The sequence below is a fragment of the Musca domestica genome, unplaced genomic scaffold, assembly GCF_030504385.1.
Source record: "Musca domestica strain aabys unplaced genomic scaffold, Musca_domestica.polishedcontigs.V.1.1 57, whole genome shotgun sequence".
NCBI classification, from domain to species: domain Eukaryota; kingdom Metazoa; phylum Arthropoda; class Insecta; order Diptera; family Muscidae; genus Musca; species Musca domestica.
Genome location: NW_026712358.1, coordinates 3,096,651 through 3,114,949, shown reverse-complemented (window position 1 = coordinate 3,114,949; position 18,299 = coordinate 3,096,651). Strand labels below are relative to the sequence as shown.

General features: G+C 38.5%; 1 protein-coding gene across 1 annotated transcript in view; it reads left to right on the top strand.

The window, feature by feature from the left end:
* The first annotated feature begins 997 nt into the window (after positions 1-997).
* Positions 998-18,299, top strand: part of LOC109612411 (probable serine/threonine-protein kinase DDB_G0280133) — a 231,296-nt gene continuing 213,994 nt past the window's right edge. Inside the window, exon 1 of the mRNA XM_059128695.1 lies at positions 998-3,824. Within this exon, the coding sequence (XP_058984678.1) occupies positions 2,091-3,824 (1,734 nt within the window). The 5' untranslated portion in view covers positions 998-2,090. The remainder of the gene's footprint in view (positions 3,825-18,299) is intronic.

Here is an 18,299-nt window from a genome sequence, read left to right as displayed (position 1 = left end):
TTTTTTCATCTCACCCTGTATATATTAAATATACATCGCCAATGGAAGCTAATCTAATTCAGAACCTATTGCCACAAAATTTAGCCAAAGGTATTTCTAGGATGTAATTATATCAGTACATATCGCTTTGGGGAATTAAATGTCTAATCGGATGAAATATATGTGGGAGTTATATCCAAATCTGATGCAATTTCAGCAGGGTTTTTGCTGGGGCTATATGTAAAATTTCACGAAAAATAAATCGACTAAAAAGTGATTCTATATAAAAAATGTGTAAAAATGCCTTCAGCATCTAAAACTTTGACCTCGAAATAAGTCTCGTTACAAAAGCATTATCAAATCGAAAATATTCCCCCTGAGCCTCACAAATGCAAAGGGTGTTGGTGCTACAAGAACAACAACTGCTTTGCTTTGTTGAGACACGAAACAATGATTTGTTTACATTTTAATGAGAAGGTTAATTCATCTCACTTCATTGGCATGCACTCTCTCACTGGCGACATGTTGAGAGCGGATGCGCCAGCAACATTCCTCGAAGCGTAAACAAACAACATTGTGGATGTTATGTTGCGCGTGGTTGATGTAATGGAATCCGTTATGCAGCTGGAACAGCTGATTTTTGTTTTGATTCGCATAGGGTAGCAGCATAACATTCACAGCTATGTGTGTGTGTGTATGAGTTGTGTACTACCCAATGTGGATTGTATCGCATCAATGCACGATGGTGATGGTGGTGGCTGCGTAACAACATGTTGCTACATTTTATGTTGCGCATGTAACTGCATTCGTTCGTTGCTTTGTACGACGAAGTGCTGGCCCGAATGTAACTAAGCCAGAACACAAACAACAACAATGACAACGACAACGACAGCAGCAGCAGTGCTTTACTTGCTTGCTTTGCTCTATGTTTCAGACTCTTTGTTTTTGTTTACATGTTTTGAACGCATGGACGTTGTCTGCGATGGCTGGATGATTTTCAATTTCAGTTTTTTGCTTGACTTCGTGTTTAACTGTTCGTATTGACGGTGGAATTTTCAAAACCAAACGGCAACAATAATAAAAAAAAAAATAATCATATTCTCTGAGAGTCACTTACCAGAGGCACATTACAAATAAAATTATTTACAACAACAAAACAAAAAATAAAAGAAGATATTGTCATTTTTATGCTGCCGCTGCTAAATGGCAACAAACGGTGTTTTTGTTTTAGAATTTTTCCCTGCTTCTAAGCAGCAAGTGTGAGTGCGTGCGAACGTGCGAATGAATGTGTGACGGTATTTTGACCCAGACCAGAAGTGAAAGATTAACAAATTCCAGTGGCGAATAATATTTCGGCTTAATTAGAATTTATGTGAAAAAAAATCTTTGATTGATTTATTGAATGGCCTTTCAAAAAAATTGTGTGTGAGAGAAAAACCAATCTCTTGTAAAGTGTTCGCCAGTCTAAGTGGGTCTGTGTGCGTGTGAATGAACTTGAAAATTGTTTGACAACCACGACAACGGAAAACGTAAACAAAAAATCTAAATGTGTGCGCTTAGAGTAATCAAAGCTTCAAATTTGCATAAATTACAATTCAAGTTCTTGTAAAGCGAAGGAGGAAATCTTTCGCAACCGCAGCAAAGTAGCAGCAACAATTCAATCGCTAATACCACATTTTTGTGTTGGCTGCTGTGTGGAAACTTCAGAAACGTTGTCGGTCTATCGGTCGGTCGGACGTCGGGTTAGAAGCCGCAAGTTTATTTACCCGCAAAAATAAAGGTGCGTTTCTTGAAGCCATTTGGCAATTACATTCAAGTGGTTGTCTGTCTAACTGACTGTCATGTCAGAGGAAAAATTGTGTTTAATTTTCTTTTGAAAATTGTGACAACAAAAGAGTAATAAATAAATAAAAAAATTAATGAATTTAAAGTGATTTGAATTTGAAACCAGAAAAAAAAAGAGTTATCAAGAAAAAAAATATAAAATTAAAAGAGGTGTTCTTAAGTGCTTTTTGCTAAAAAAGATCATAAATTTCAGTTAAAAAATCGTTGGTCCCAAAACAAACTTTACGACCACAAACGAATATAACAACAACATTCTCCTTGACAGGATGAAAGCATTAAAAATGGACTTTTACCCACAACCATCTGCGGCATCATCTGCCGCCTTAACTCTCTCATCGAAATCTTGGGATCATATGCCACGCAGGCGCAGAAGATTCATGGGCCAGATGAATTTAATGTTATTGATGTTTCTGGGCTGCTGTATCGGTGCGATTTTATGGCCCCAGTTTAGTGTTGCTGCCGCAGCATCGGATTCCTCACTGCAAGACTTTGGATCCGTTACTGCGAAAGGTGAGAACATCTTTATGCTTGCCAGCAGCAGCAGCAACAACAATGGTGATGATCTTGGCAATGCCTTTCCCGGCTCCATACAAGGCAAAGGCCATGCATTCGACGATGACGGAGACGACGATGATGACTATGGCGATGGCGATGACAACAATCAAGGTGATGCAACTAATGCTGCAAAAATGCCACTAATGTCAAATGCCAGAAAAGAACAAGCATCGAACGACGAAGACATAGAAATGATGCAACGCTCACCACAATCTTCTAACATGCCAGTGCCCGCAGATCTCAACAAGCCACAATCTGAAAATAATCGTCATCTTAGATATCAGCAAATACAGCAAGCTCTGCGAGAACCCATAACACCTTTGCCTCCCAAACACTATCATCAGGGGCATCACCATCGTCATCATCATCAGCAGCAGCATCACAACAACAACCACCATCAGCAGCAGCAGCAACAACATTATCGTCATCATGGCAAGCACATGGCCGAGGACAAGAAGGAGGAGCCGGAGGATGAATTTAAATGGCCCTTGCCACCACCTCGTTCCAGGCAACACTACGAGCATCATCAGAGGCAACAACATTTGCGCCATCATCAACGACAACATTTGCATCACCACAGACGGCACAATTTCACTGGGACCGCAACGACAACCAGCTCCACAACGACAACCACAACTATGAGACCCCGTTATTTTGATCGCGACGGTTTGTACAGCAATTCCATGGCCTGGTTGCCGCCAGCCACTCAAGGGCCCCTGCACGAAGAGGATGGGGAAATGGAGGGCGAAGGCGGAAAACAAAACAAACATTTTTATAATCCACACAATCGTCTGTTCAACGATGGCGAAGACGACCACCAAAAACAGCAGGAGGACAAGGAACAGGAATTCAAACGCATCTCGCTGTCGTTGGATGCCCAAAAAGATAGCTTAGCCGGGGATAATGGCGATAATATCTTAAAACTTGATAGCGCCGATGATGAGTTGGACGACGATGACGACGACTATTCCTACGAAGATGACCTTGAAGATGTGAACACCAAAAATAAGAGTCCTCCTGTCGGTGGGCCCAATGCTGCAAAAGTCAATGTTAAACGTTACACGGCCCCAAACAGAAATCCCTATAAGCCCTCCGTCTCCTCCTATGGCTCCCGGAAACGTCCACAGCCACCCGCACGAAATGCCTTTGATGAAGACTATGACAGCCCAGCTTCCAATGATAACAACAACAACGAGAATGATGATGACACTTTTTCCGATGAGAAATGGAATAAAATTGAACACGAACACTATCGCAAACAGCAACAACATCAAAGAGCCATGCAGGCCTTGCGTTCGCGGCGACCATCCACAGGACCCGCAACTCTGGATAATTCTCCCAACAGCGTCAAGAACAATAAATACTCTTCCTCTGCTTCTTCATCATCATCACCGGTGGTACTTTCGAAATCAACAGCATCAGCAAAGCGTCCAGTTGTAAATGAGGTAAGTGTCGTATTTTATCTCCCAAGCCAACCCCACACCTCTTGCCTGGTGATCTGAAGACCTTATCAGTTCCAGTTCACAAAAAGTGTCATTTGCTGCTCTCTTTGCACCTCCCCCCTCCCCCTTTTTTGTTAATTTCGTAAACAGCAGACAACAAAAAACTACTTACAAAAACAAAAAACCAAAGCACTTGTGTTTGTTTAACGTTTAAGCGGCGTGCAATGACAGTGGTGGCGGAACAGCCAATAGCTTTGTAATTCCTTCAACAATAACTATAACAACGACAACAAAGGTAGAGGAACCGTTTTGTAGTTTCCATAGCATTAACCCCGCCGCAATACACTTGGAAAAAGTGTATATTTTAATGGAGGTTAAACGGGTTCATGATATAGTGATCATTGTTTTTGGGGAAATATAAATATATATACATAATAAATAAATATATACAAATAGAGAAAGTGATGTTTCAGTTACATTCTATTTTAATCTCTGTCTCTATTTTTATAAATATCCATGAATTATGCAAATAATCCATCCACCATCGCTCGTTACCGCGATACTGGTAGTGTAGCCCGACGTCAAGGAAGTGGACGGAGGAAAACGGTAACATCAGCAGAGATAGTTCGAAAAGTAAAGAAGCGACTTGATCGAAACCCGCGTCGCAATGGTCGAAAAATGACTCGTGAGCTGAACATATCGCAATATTCAATTCGGCAAATATTAAAAAATGAGCTCTGGGCAAAGCAATTGAAATTCCAAAAAGTGCAAGAACTTACACCGCAACAGAAAGAAAATAGACTCAAGAGAGCCAAAGAATTGCTTCGCTTGGCCGAAAGTAGTGAACTGCCGAATTTGGTTTTCTCCGATGAGAAAACATTCGTTGTCCAGCAGTTTGTAAACAAATAAAATGATCGTGTTTACTTGCCAAAGAGGTCAGTCGAAAAGGTGCACCTTCGGTTGGCCACCAGATCTCAAGCGCCGGCCATGGTGATGGTGTGGGCCGCCATAACAGCCGATATACGCTCTCCGCTCGTATTAATCTACCGTGACATCAGAATAAATGCCGAATATTATAGCGAAAATATTCTGGAGGGTGTATTAAATGCTTGGGCACTCAAACATTTTGACCGCAGACCTTGGACATTCCAACAGGAGTCAGCACTATCGCACTCAGCACGCGCCACCCAAGAATGGTTACAAAATGAGGTTCCTCGCTTCATTTCCAGCGCACAATAGCCACCAAGTAGTGTGGAGTATTTTGGAAAGCAAGGTTGGCACTAAAAAATACCAAAGTGTCGATCACCTCAAGCAAGCGTTTCGCCGGGAATGGGCCAAAATACCGCAGAGCAACATTCGGGCAACGTGTGACGGTTTCATTGGCCGTTTGAAGGCCATAATTCGTGACAAAGGTTACCAATCACCTCAACAAATTTTATAAGCCTCCAAAGCTCCTCGGGTATCGAAGAGCCTATAGAAACGTTTGCGGAGCAAACTAATTTTTTTGATTAATTGGGTTCTCAACTTTAAGTTCTATTTTGGTCTCCATGCTTTGGTACCTTCCTCGTATATCTAACATATACTTTTATACCTTCCAACATTCCATGGACGATATACTACGATATACTAATTTTAAACCCTCAAAGTATGTATATCATGGATCAGCGTAAAATTCTAATTCGAGTCTGTGATATCCGTCCGTCTTTCTGTTGTAAATACGCTATTTTTCCAAAGAATTGAGATAGAAGGCTAAAATGCCAATGTGTATTTTGCTAGCAGGCAGTTTATGTTTGTAAATGGGCCATATTGGTCCACATTTTCGTATATCCCCCATATAACCATACCTCCCAATGTTCTGTATACTGATGATTTTAGAAGCATACATAAACCTGAATCCCTTAAAATTTCGTATTTGAAGTTCGTAATAGATACTTCAGCCTATGACAAACATATTCGAATGCAGATCCACGTCTTTAATTAAATTTAAATTTTTCAAATTCCTATTAAAAATTCGGCCCGGCGTATCTTAGCTGATTTTTTTACTTGTTTATCTTAAAAGGGGTAATCATTTATTTAAAATTAAAAATTTACAATTGTGGTTCCTATTTCCCCAGGCCTACATGCATTGGTGATATAATCTGGTAATTGCTAAGTCGAACACTCATTAACAAATGATGGGTTCATCAAGTTTTGGCACCAGTAATTTTCTACAAAAATCCTATTTTAATATGTGCTAATTTCGTGGTCATACACTTAATTGGGGATAGTTGATGAAATTCTGTAGAAAACCCTCTTTATTTAGGATACCCACTTATATTAAACAAATTTCCTCCTGCATTATCAAAGAGTATGTATTTCAGGATTCATTTTCCGCTGTGTATAAACTCCCTGTAGTCTGTAATGCACTTCCATTCACATGGATCTCGTGCTGCTGCTGTGCTTTGACAATAAATTGCGTAGCTAGTTGTTGTTTTTATTGGCGTAATGTGACGATGGCTATGCGACAGATCATCAGCCGGTCTATTTAGCCAGCCAGTCAGCCAGTCAGCCATCCCCGCCAGCCCCCCTTACTCACACGTCTGGGCATTCGTCATCCACATTTCCAGATACATAGATACATTGTTCGCTCAACAGGAGATGGTTGGATGTATGAATGCCGTGCTAAAGGTTGATGCGCACTTTGTTGTTTTATTCATTGGTCTCGCGTTTTTGTTGTTTTGTTCTAGCCACCACTTTATGTTCGTTCTTCATTTTCATTGTTGTTTTTTATATCGCATTGTATTTTATTTTATTTTATTCGATTTCAGTTTTGTGGTCTATAGTAATTTGTTTAATCATTAATTCGTTCTTTTTTGTTTTGTTCTCCAACTGGATTGTAAGTTTCGTTTTTATTGTGGGTCTTTGTTTTCGTTCTTTTTCTGTTGCAATTACTATTAAATAATTGATGAAAGGGTATCTGGTGTTGTTGTTTTTGCTGTTTCATATGATATGATGGAATGTAACAACAATAGGGTAGGGGGAAGGAATTGTATGGGCCTCAATTCCGCATATAAGAATTTGTAATGTTGATCCAATAGCGAAATATGTTAGGGGGTTTCCAGCAATTGATCGGAAATTAATTTATTATCACAAATTGGAAATCAGGTTAGAGGAAATTACCTAGAATTGGGTTTCCTTTGCATATATGCACACCTAATGTATCTATTTGTGTTTTTTCTGGTTTGGTTTATACGGCCATTGCATGAATGGGTAGTTGCTCATAAATAAATGCTAATGGAAAGACAAAAGACTTGAAACAAAATTTATGATACCTACCACAAAAGCGCAATGCCCCTGGGGCACTGACTTCCAATTGTCGAGGAATTCAAAAATGTAGAACGATTTTTATACTAATTTCCTGCCATAAAACCCCGCAACACAATAGGGTTATATGGGCAAATCGAAACTTTATTACCATTACCGCCTAATTATGATATCTCATAATAATAACCCTTTTTATTGGGTTCTATTAATTGCATATGGTTTTATGATACGCTCATTTTCGGATTAGAATCCCAAATTGGTTGCAGTCGAAAACAAGGTCTGTCTGTCTGATTACTTTGAAATATCATAAAACATTTTGAGGTTTTAACTTACCTTAGCTACATCAAATGGTAACAGCACCAAATTTTAGAATAAGTTTAGATTTGTTCTAATTGGTAACCTTTGGCACCAATTATAGCCTTCAAACGGCCCGAATGTTGCTCTGCTGTATTTTCGCCCATTCCCGGCGAGGCGCTTGCTTGATGTGATCGACACTTTGGTATTTTTTAGTGCCAACCTTGCTTTCCAAAATACTCCAGACACAATAGTCCAACGTGTTGGTATCCGGAGATTTTGGTGGCCATTGTGCGCACGAATGAAGTGCTGAGTGCGATGGTGCTGAGTCCTGTTGGAATGTCAAAGGTCTGCAGCCAAAATGTTTGCGTGCCAAAGGCTTTGATACAACCTCCAGAATATTTTCACGATAATATTCGGCATTTATTCTGATGCCACGGTCCATTAATAGGAGCGGAGAGCGACCATCGGCGCTTGAGTTCTGGTGGCCAACCTAAGGTGCACATTTTCAGCTGACCTCTTTTTGGCAAGTAAACACGATCATTTTGTTTGTTTACAAACTGCTGGACAACGAATGTTTTCTCATCGGAGACGGAGAAAACCAAACCAAAAACGTTCGGCCAAGCGGAGCTCTCTTTTGCGTCTATTTTATTTCTGTTGCGGTGTAAGTTCTTGCACTTTTTTGAATTTTCAGTGGCTTTACCCCGAGCTCATTTTTCAATATTTGCCGAATTAAAAATATTGCGATATGTTCAGCTCACGAGCCATTTTTCGGCCACTGCGACTCGGGTTTCGATCAAGTCGCTTCTTTATTTTTCGAACCATTTCTGCTGATGTTGCTGTTTTCTTCGGTCCACTTACTTGACGTCGGGCTACGCTACCAGTACCACGGTAACGAGCGATGGCACGAGACACAAAATATTTATTCACATTTAAATGCTGGAGTGCTCTAACGATAGCCACTTTTGGGTTTTCAGTCAAATATAAAGAAATCACACTATCCTACTTGAATTCTATTACGAATAACTTTTTTCTGGAAAATTCTCACCAAAACAATACGCTTGTAAACAATATATTGAGCTGTCACTGGAATAATTTTAAAAGCTGTCGGACGAGTGGCTTAGAAATGACAGCAGTCTGAAGATGTTTCATTTTTTTTATCTTACCCTGTATTCCATGATCCACTAAATATCAGCCCCTGTATTCCATCTAATAACAATTTGCATATTCCGAACTACAGAAATTGCCATCAGAAACTTGTAAGAAAATCGTCTACGCCCTTAATAATATGATAATCAGTATATTTAGATGTTATTTGAATGTTGTGCCTGGTCTGCATAGATGGCCCAAAGCAAAAAAGCAATGCGTAGGTACCTTTATTCCCCTATCTACGCCTACCTCCCTCCCTCCCTCCCACTCTTCCGCATTACCAGTTCAAGATGCTAACTAACATCAAAAAGGCAGAAATTTTTTCGTTATCTACCTCAGCATCGTCTTGAGGCTGTGCCCAGTCAGCCGACCAGCCACCACATGTTTTGTGGTTAGCCCCAGCCAAGAGACATCGTTGTAATGTCAGTTTCTTGGTCAGTCAGTCAGCTAGCCGGTCAATCAGTTAGTAAAAGAGTTAGTCGGATGAAGCATGGATGGCTAGGAAAAAAAAAATAAATTGGCGTGGTGACCGTCTATGCATTCATTGTCTGAACGACCGTCTGTCTGTCGATCTGTCTATGTCTTGCAATGTCAGTTTATTACAAATCAGTTTTCAAACATTATCCATCTTTGGTAATGTGTTTTGTGGATGTTGTTGTTGTTTTTCGCCATGTTTGGGATGTTATTGCTTTTTGTTTTCAAGTCAGACTTTACCTTGAGGACATTTGAAGATATTATAAAAGTCATGTTTTTTTCACAAGGTAATGTCATTATTGTCTGAGGAAGTATGAAGTTGTGTTGCATTTAGAATTATTGGGCTTATAGTTTGAAGATGGTTTTTTCGAACATAATAATATTGAAATAACAAATAGAATCACAATTCTGGTTACGAAATACCAAAATTATGGGCTTAACCGCATTATACATGCAGCCAAAACGGGACCAGACGAATTTCCACGATAAGGGGAATAATAGCTTCTATTTGAGAATGCATAAATTAATTCCTTCAAATTCAAAACAATTGAGAGCAAAAATCAAAACATTTGCTAGTTTTATTGCATTGGTGGGTACGCGTTAGAATATCTGAAAACTTTCAAACCGACCCCTCCGACCGAATCTCTTTCAAAATTTTATTATTTTTGTCGCAGTCCCTTTGGTTAGTTACTTTACAGGGTGAGATAAAAAAACTGCAACAAAGTCAAACGCCATAATTTTTATTTTTTTTTTGTATGAAAGCGGAAAATGTCGGAAATATCATCCCATTTTAGAATAAGTGCAGATTTATTCGAATTGATCTCCTTTGGCACGAATTATGGCCAATGAAACTGTCACACGCTGCCCGAATGTTGCTCTGCGGTATTTTGGCCCATTCTCGGTGATCGACACTTTGACAGTTTTTAGTGCTAACCTTGTTTTCCAAAATACTCCAGACACAATAGTCCAACGGATTGGTATCCGAAGATTTTGGTGTCCATTGTGCGCTGGAAATGAATCGAGGAACTTGATTTTGTAACCATTTTTGGGTAGCGCGTGCTAAGTGCGATGGTGCTGAGTCCTGTTGGAATGTCCACGGTCTGCGGCCAAAATGTTTACGTTCCTAAGGCTTTAATACAACCTCCAGAATATTTACGCGATAATATTCGGCATTTATTCTGATGGCACCTTCGATTAATACGAGCGGAGAGCGACCATCGGCTGTTATGATGACCCACACCATCACCATGTTCGGCGCTTGAGTCTTGGTGGCCAACTGAAGGTGCACATTTTCAGCTGACCTCTTTGACAAGTAAACACTGCTGGACAATGAATGTTTTCTCATCGGAGAAGACCAAATTCGACAGTTCACCACATTCGCCCAAACGAAGCAACTCTTTAGCTCTTATGAGTATATTTTTTTCTGTTGCGGTGTAAGTTCTTGCACTTTTGGGATTTCGAGCTCATTTTTCAATATTTGCCGAATGGAATATTGCGATATGTTCAGGACACGAGCAATGTTTCGGCCACTGCGACGCGGGTGTCGATCAACTCGCTTTTTTACTTTTCGAACCATTTCTACTGATGCTGCTGTTTTCTTCCGTCCACCTTGACGTCCTTGACGTCGGGCTACGCTGCCAGTATCACGGTCACGAGCGATGGTACAAGACACAAACGTTTAATTCACATTTGAATGCTGGAGTGCTCTAACGAAAGCCACTTGTTTTTTTTTTTTTTTCAAATTATATAGAAATCACACTATCGCGTTTGAATTCAATCACGAATAACTTTTTTTCTGGAAAATTCTTATCAAATGCTTTTGTAGGCTTTTAAACAATAAAATGAGCTGCTACTGGAATAATTTTAACAGCTGTCGGACGAGTGGCTTAGAAATGACAGCAGTCTGAAGTTGGTTGCAGTTTTTTTCATCTCACCCTATTCTCCTTTATATATCGATTTAATTCTCTGCATTGGGTGTTCCCAGCATTCCGATTCGAGATATTGATTTTTTCGCCCAACCGTTTGTCTTCTCCTACTAGGAAGTAAAAAATCATACCTTTGCAGTGATCCCTAACATTTTCTGCACCTTTCCTATGGCATTAGACTTCCTAGTCATTGTTTTTGTTTTTCCCATTAAAAAAACATTGTTGCTATTGTTTGGCTTAGAACAACAAGTCTTAACTGAGCCCTTCTCTAGAGGCTCATCCCATCCTCAATCCCATCATGTCGCATGACAATTGTCAATTGTTTGTTGTTGTTGTTGATGTTGCTGTAAAAAGACAATGTTACATGTATCGATGTCATTTTTTGACTTTGATCTTGGAGCAGCAGCATCGGCAGCAGGAACAGCAACATTAAAACAATAAAACCCATTGACTGCTTGGAAGGAAAACATTTCTCTGCAAACAGCCAGTTATCTGTTTTCTATTTTACTGGCGCCATCGACGCCAATGAAGGCGGAATAGCTGAGAGAGAAGAAATTACCAAAGAAGGGATCAACGGAAGTCTTGTTGTTTTTCTTTATTGTTTTCATAATAGCTACTCACGCTGGTGATGCCATGACGGTCGGCGGACATGGTGACAAACTTCCAACGAAGAAGGTAAAGCCATAGCTACCATCTTGCAATCATCTCGTCCGTATGGGAGGCAGCGAGCCACTTGCAATAATGTAGGAAAAATTAAAAAACATGTCTGGTGGCGCCACAGCCCGATCTGCGCTCCATTAACGATCCATATTACTTGGCAAAATAATAACAATTAAGTCATTGATCTATCTTGTGGTGGCGGCCAGTCATCATCACCGGGCCAGTCGAATGGAGCCAGCGCCAGGATGATGATGACGGCAACGGTGACGATGATGGCAGTGAGTGGCTTTCAAAACAGGCTTGGCACTTTCGACTGATCGATTGGACCTGTGGTAATTACTGGTGTAAATTAATTATAAATCGTTTGTTTTCCAAAGTTTCCAACATTGTGTGCAAATCAATTTAAGTATTTTGTTTCGGATTATCGAGAGTAAGAGAGCGGTCTGGGGGTAAAGCAGGATGTCTCATTGTTAAAAGCTAGTTTGTCTCGTGCTAAAGTGTTATAATGATTTGTCATTCGAATGAAATTGACCAGGCCAACAAAATATTATGGAAATTAATTGAAACTTGAAACTTTACAAGAAAAAGTAATAAACGGAGGAAGTTGGTTAGGTCCACTTGGACTATTTGTAATTCGCTGCAATAGAGGATATCTAGAAATGTATGGAATTTGAAGGTGTTGCTATGAGGAGGGTTTAAGAGAACATGTACTATTTTGTGGTTATTATCATTAGTAAGGTATTTTTATCCCTTATACTTTTTAAGCAATCTTCCAAAATTTACGATTATAGCCCGGCCACCCTCCACATTTTTCCTAGAGGTGCATGATTATAGCTCTAATAATCGTTTAAAATATTCATAATAACCAACTTCTGTAGCTCTGTCATTTCTTAAAAATCATCCTTAAAATCAGTCTCATACCAATCTATCCTTCAAAAATCCCTGATTTAAGCTCTGATAGTCCCACTAAAATGATTCTCAAATAATTGTTCAAGATCGGCGGTCGTAGTTTTTATTGTCGTTGCCAAATATTAAGAAAAAACGTCTTCATGTGTAAACCCTAGAATCCCACAGTGACCTCAATATCAAGCTCTATCAGCTTTATCCCCCCACCCAATACCTAATTTAGTACAAATTCTGTACGCATATCCAAAACCAGTCGCCTCTCAACTACAGACACCAACAGTTGCATCCCTATAAAATTTCGGGATTTAAGCTTTATTTTTTCAAACAATTTACATTTCGCCATTCTAGACACCAACAGCGATTCAAGTACAAATTCTCAAAATCACCTCCATATCTCAATCCAAGGTACCAACAGAGACATCTAATCAACTTCTCAATACTAAATGTAGTAGCATTTAATACTTTTCGAACAATTGTTGTACGCATTTTTAGAACCACCTGCATAAGTCAACCTAAGATACCAACAATGACCTTAAATTTAGAACAAATTCAGTACGTATAACTAAAAGCAGTTCCTTCTCTCAACCACAGTCACCAACAGTGACATTCAAATCAAATGTCGGAATTTTAAGCTTTATTTCTTCACACAATATCAAATTTGTACAATTTAGTACTTTTCGTAAAATTATAGTACACACACCCACCTCCATATCTTAATTGCAGATACTAATAGAGAACTAAATCTCAAATTTCGAGATTTCAGCTCTATCTATTCACCCAATACCCAATTTAGTATAACTTAGTACTTTTCGAACAATTATGGTACACGTTTCCTGAACCACTACCTTATCTTAACCATGGACACATCTATATCAAGTTTCAGGATTTCAGATCTATTCCTTGACCTAATGCCAAATACAGTATCATTTAGTACTCTTCATAAAATTATAGTCCCAAATACCAACAGAGGCCTCAATTCTAAATTTTGGGGATTCCAGCTCTAACCCTTCATCCAAATACCCAATTTAGTGTCATTCAGTATTTTTCGAACAATTTTAGTACGCAATTCCAAAGCCACCTTAATATCTTAACCACAGACACATTTATATCCAATTTGAGGATTCCATCTCTATCCCTTCAGTCAATACCAAATGTAGTACCATTTAGTTCCTTTCGGATAATTATAGTTCACATTTTCGAAACCATCGCCATAGCCCAAGGCTACATTATTTATCCAGCCAATAACAAATTTTACCGAAGATAGAACTATTTAGTACTTTTCGTACACTTGTAGCACATATTTTAAAAACCCCCTTTTTATCACAAACCTACCACTAACAGGGACCCAAATTCAAAATTCCAGCTCCATCCGTTCAGCCTCAATGAAACTGTTCCGAATTTAGTAGCATTTAGTGCTGCAGTTCCCATACTTTGTACACATTTCCTAAAAACCACATTCTTATATCAAACTTACTTTTCAACATTGATTCTCATACCAAATTTCAAGTTTTTAGCTCAATCTGCTTAATTCCAAATGGTAACATTTTAAGAGTAAGGACCATTTTACAACTTTTCGTAACCATAATGTTCGAATTTCCAAAAAAAAACTTCGTTAAATCTATCCTGTACTCAATTAGTGACCCTCATTCAATTTTTTTAGAATTTTAGCTTATTTTGTTTGTCCAATACAAAATATTTAATTTTCAGTACTTTTCGTACTATTTTAGTAGGCATTTCCAAAATTTCAGCCTTATCACAGTCATACGCACCAATACTGATCGTCATGAAAAATATCAAGATTCTAGCTTCAGCCGTTTTGCCTTGGAGTTGATTCTCTATCAGCCAGTCAGATTAAGAGCCAACTATCGGATATATCAAATTTCTTTATCTGAAAGCTAAAAAACCCGAAAAATTGTAAACCTTCTGACCCGATTCACAACGACAAATTATTTCGTATCAAATAAAAATGATTGAGAATACCTTTCAAATATTTCATATCAGATCCGTATTTGTAAATGGGAACTATATTGTGCCATAGCACCCACAGTGCAATATATAGACTGCTCTCTTACGAGATCTTTCCAAACTCTAGCGTGGCGGAAAAACGCCACTTACGAGAGCTCTCCTTAAAAGAAAGTGTTTACGAGCTCAATTAAATTTCGTAATAAAGAACGCCGCCACAAAAAGCATTGAGTATTTTCATTATATTCATTGACCATTAACGAGATCCAAAAAAATCACTTTTCAGAATTGCATCATTCGAATTTAGTGCAAAATTCAAGTGAAACAAAGATCATTGTCCCCACCCCACATGCGCCCATTCACACACACAAGTACTCAAAGGAAATTCAGCCAAGAAAAATTGGAACACATGGCAATTCCATTGCTGCTCACTCGCATAATCTTTGCCATAAAACTTATTATAGAGATTTTGTTTTATTTTCTACTCCCATCATCGTTGTTGTTTTTATTTCAATTCTAAACCATTTCGTCGTTTGGATTTTCTTTTTTTTTTTTGTTAATTTTGTTTCTATCGTTGACCCATTTTCAAAGTAATTTTCATTCGTTCTTCTTTATCTTTGCTGTTTGGGCATTTTCATGTCGCGATCATTGTCGGATGTGTTTTTGTGGCTCTGGTCTTGCACTTCTTCCTATGCCTCCAAAAAAAAAAAAAAAAAAACAAGTCAAAGTAATTTTTTTACACAATTTATGTTCTTTAAATTGTTTTTAATTAAAAAATGAAATCGGGTGCTGGGCCTGCACTCCATGGAATGACACGATTCTGTTTTGTTTAATCGATGAACAAATATTGTTATTTCGGCCCAATCATGCGTGACTAATGTAAGTATGGAGCTGGCATACTTCCTACCAGGGGGGCTCTTCCCCCTTCCTCTTCCCTTCCCCTTCCCACCATTAATATCTGGTATTAGACTCTAATTAATCTGTCCATTTTTCAACGTTTTAGTGTTTTGGCGTTTTTAAAGCCATTAATATTTTATTACCAAATTAATCCCATCCATTAGCTGATTATGTAATTTATTTCTTTCGTCTTCCATTTCCTATTTCCCACCTTCTGTTGTTGGTGATGAAGAAGACATTCCATAAGGTCGTAGCTTATCCCCCAAAACATATCCCCACCCCATGCGAAAAGGGTTTGGCCGAGTTTTGGTTTGGCTGGCAATTCATTTCCATAATAAAAAAAAGACAAACACTCTAAGGCTGACACCAAAAAGCAGAAGAAGCAGGAGAGCAAAAATAAAAAAACTCAATTCCTCGTGTCATTTCTATTGTTGCGTGTCATTTCCCCAAAGAATATTTTATTTTTGCCTAATGAGCAGCACTCTTTTGACACGAGAACTGATGCCCAACAACTGGGCCCCCGCCGAACGACAATATGTGCCAGTGACAATTCCGACAGTTCGAAGGTCATTCGCAATACTCAATGACTTTGGCATTAATCGAGTCGTCGGTACTCTTCTCCTATGTCTTCTGCTGCTTCGTTTTTTTTTCCACGCTTTCAATCAGCTAAATGACAGCAGTTTTTCAGCTTTGTTCATTAATTATGATGTTATTTGAAGTCATTAAATAAACATTATGATATAATAAATGCTTGCCAAGCTTAATTTGATGAATGAATGAATGAAAAATTAATAACAGCGTTTTAGACTCGGATGATGAAAAACTAGGTTTATGTTTCGATTCCAAAGAAACATATTAATGGTATTTTTTCATACTTTGAAAATACTTTCCATAATACTCATTGACCTCCAGTATACCTCGATGATGACAATATCCAATAATAAAAATTGTGACATATTTACAACCAGAATTCTTAGAGGTGTTAACTTCGATTGACCTGAAATTTTCAAAAAAAAAAAAAAATAAAATAAAATAATAATAAATAAATAAATAAAAAATAAATAAATAATAACGTTAAAATCTTAAAAATACCGAATGTAATCGTTATATTGGGGTCTATACGAAGACCGGAACCTGCATAAGCAACTTTTGTCATAGGCCATTTAAATACGAAATTTGAAAAAAATCCCGTGAATAATTTAGCTAAAATCATCAAAATACCTCATATAGGGAGCTACCGATATATGGGGGCTATACGAAGATCTGGACCTGCAAAGACAATTTTGTGCCACAGGCTGTTGTACTATTTGGGAACTTCAAATGCGTGGGACCGTTGTATGGAGGCTATACGATATCATGGACAAGGACTTGCAGGGGGTAAAGTATTCAGAAGGAACACCTTTTGTGGATCTTTAAACATTTTTATTGAAAAATGCTTCTTCAATCATCAAAATACCGAATATATAGGGGGTAACGTTATACGGGGGGATATAGTCATTATTAGAACGAAATTGAAAAATTGAACAGTCCGGGAATTTCACGCAAAACTCACAGAAGGAGTTCCTTTGAAAAATATAGCTAAAATATGAAAAATATAGAATATAGGGAGGTACCGTTATATAGGGTATATACAATATCGTGGACCTATATAGACAATACTCTTGCAGAGAATAAAGTACGCAGAAGGAACTCCTTTTGTGGATCTTCAGACATTTTTATTGAAAAAGGCGGCTTCAATCATCAAAATACCGTATATCTAGGGGGTACCGTTTTACAGGGGGATATAGTCTATATTCGAACAATTGAACAAACTTGCAAAATTGAACAGTTCGGAAATTTGATTGTATAAAGCTATATAGCTAGAGAGGGTATATATCATTTGGTACGGTCAAAACGTGCCTCGTGGAAATAACGGAATAAGACTCTACTTCTCATTGGACCAAATCCGTTTCAGGACATTTGGAGTCGATCTAGAGGTATCCGTCCGTCTGTCTGGCTGGTGCGCACGATAACTCTCAAAGGGAGTATCCGATTTGGCCCAAACTCAGTACATCGTAATATTATTATCAAACTTATATCGAGTTCGGAGATGGGCAATATCGGTCAACTCTTTCTGGTACCTCCCCAACAAATGGTCGACATTTTCAAAGAAAATATTTTACTGCACAGAAAGAGAAGGGATGATCCGATTTTGCTCTAAATTTTCAAATCGTAAAACTTGCATCAGCTAAGTGAGGTGTAAAAACGGACAATATTGGCCCACTCCATCAAGTACCTCCTCCACTAAGGGTCAACATTTTGTAAAATTATACCTCTGTGATATGAGAGTCCGATTGTCTTCAAATTTCACACATCACAATATTTCTATCAATACCAAATCATGTGTGAAAATGGGATATATTTTGGTCCACTCCTTCTGGTACCTCCCGCACAAGTGTTCAACCTGTTAAATATCAACGAAGCTCGTAAGACGCGAAATTAATATCCGATTCTATTCAAAGTTGCCACATCTCAATATTTCTATCAGCATAAGGTCTGTCATAAAGATGGTAGAGATCGGACAATTCGTTCCGGTACCTCCCACACAGAGGGTCCAATTTTTGAAAAATCAAAACAAGCCTAAAATCCAAAATAAGCTAAGCATCCGGTTTTCTTTAAATTTCATACATCCCATTATTTCTACTAACACAAGATCTGATGTGACATATATCGGCGCACTCCTTCTGGTATCTCTCCCACGAAGGGTAAAAAATTTGAATGTCCATGAAGCTCATAAAACGCGAAATTAACATGCGATTCCATTCAGTTTTGGCACATCTCAATATTTCTGCTAACACAAGATCTGTTATAAAGATGGTAGAGATCGGACCATTTTTTCTGGTACCTCCCCCACAAAGGGTTCAAGATT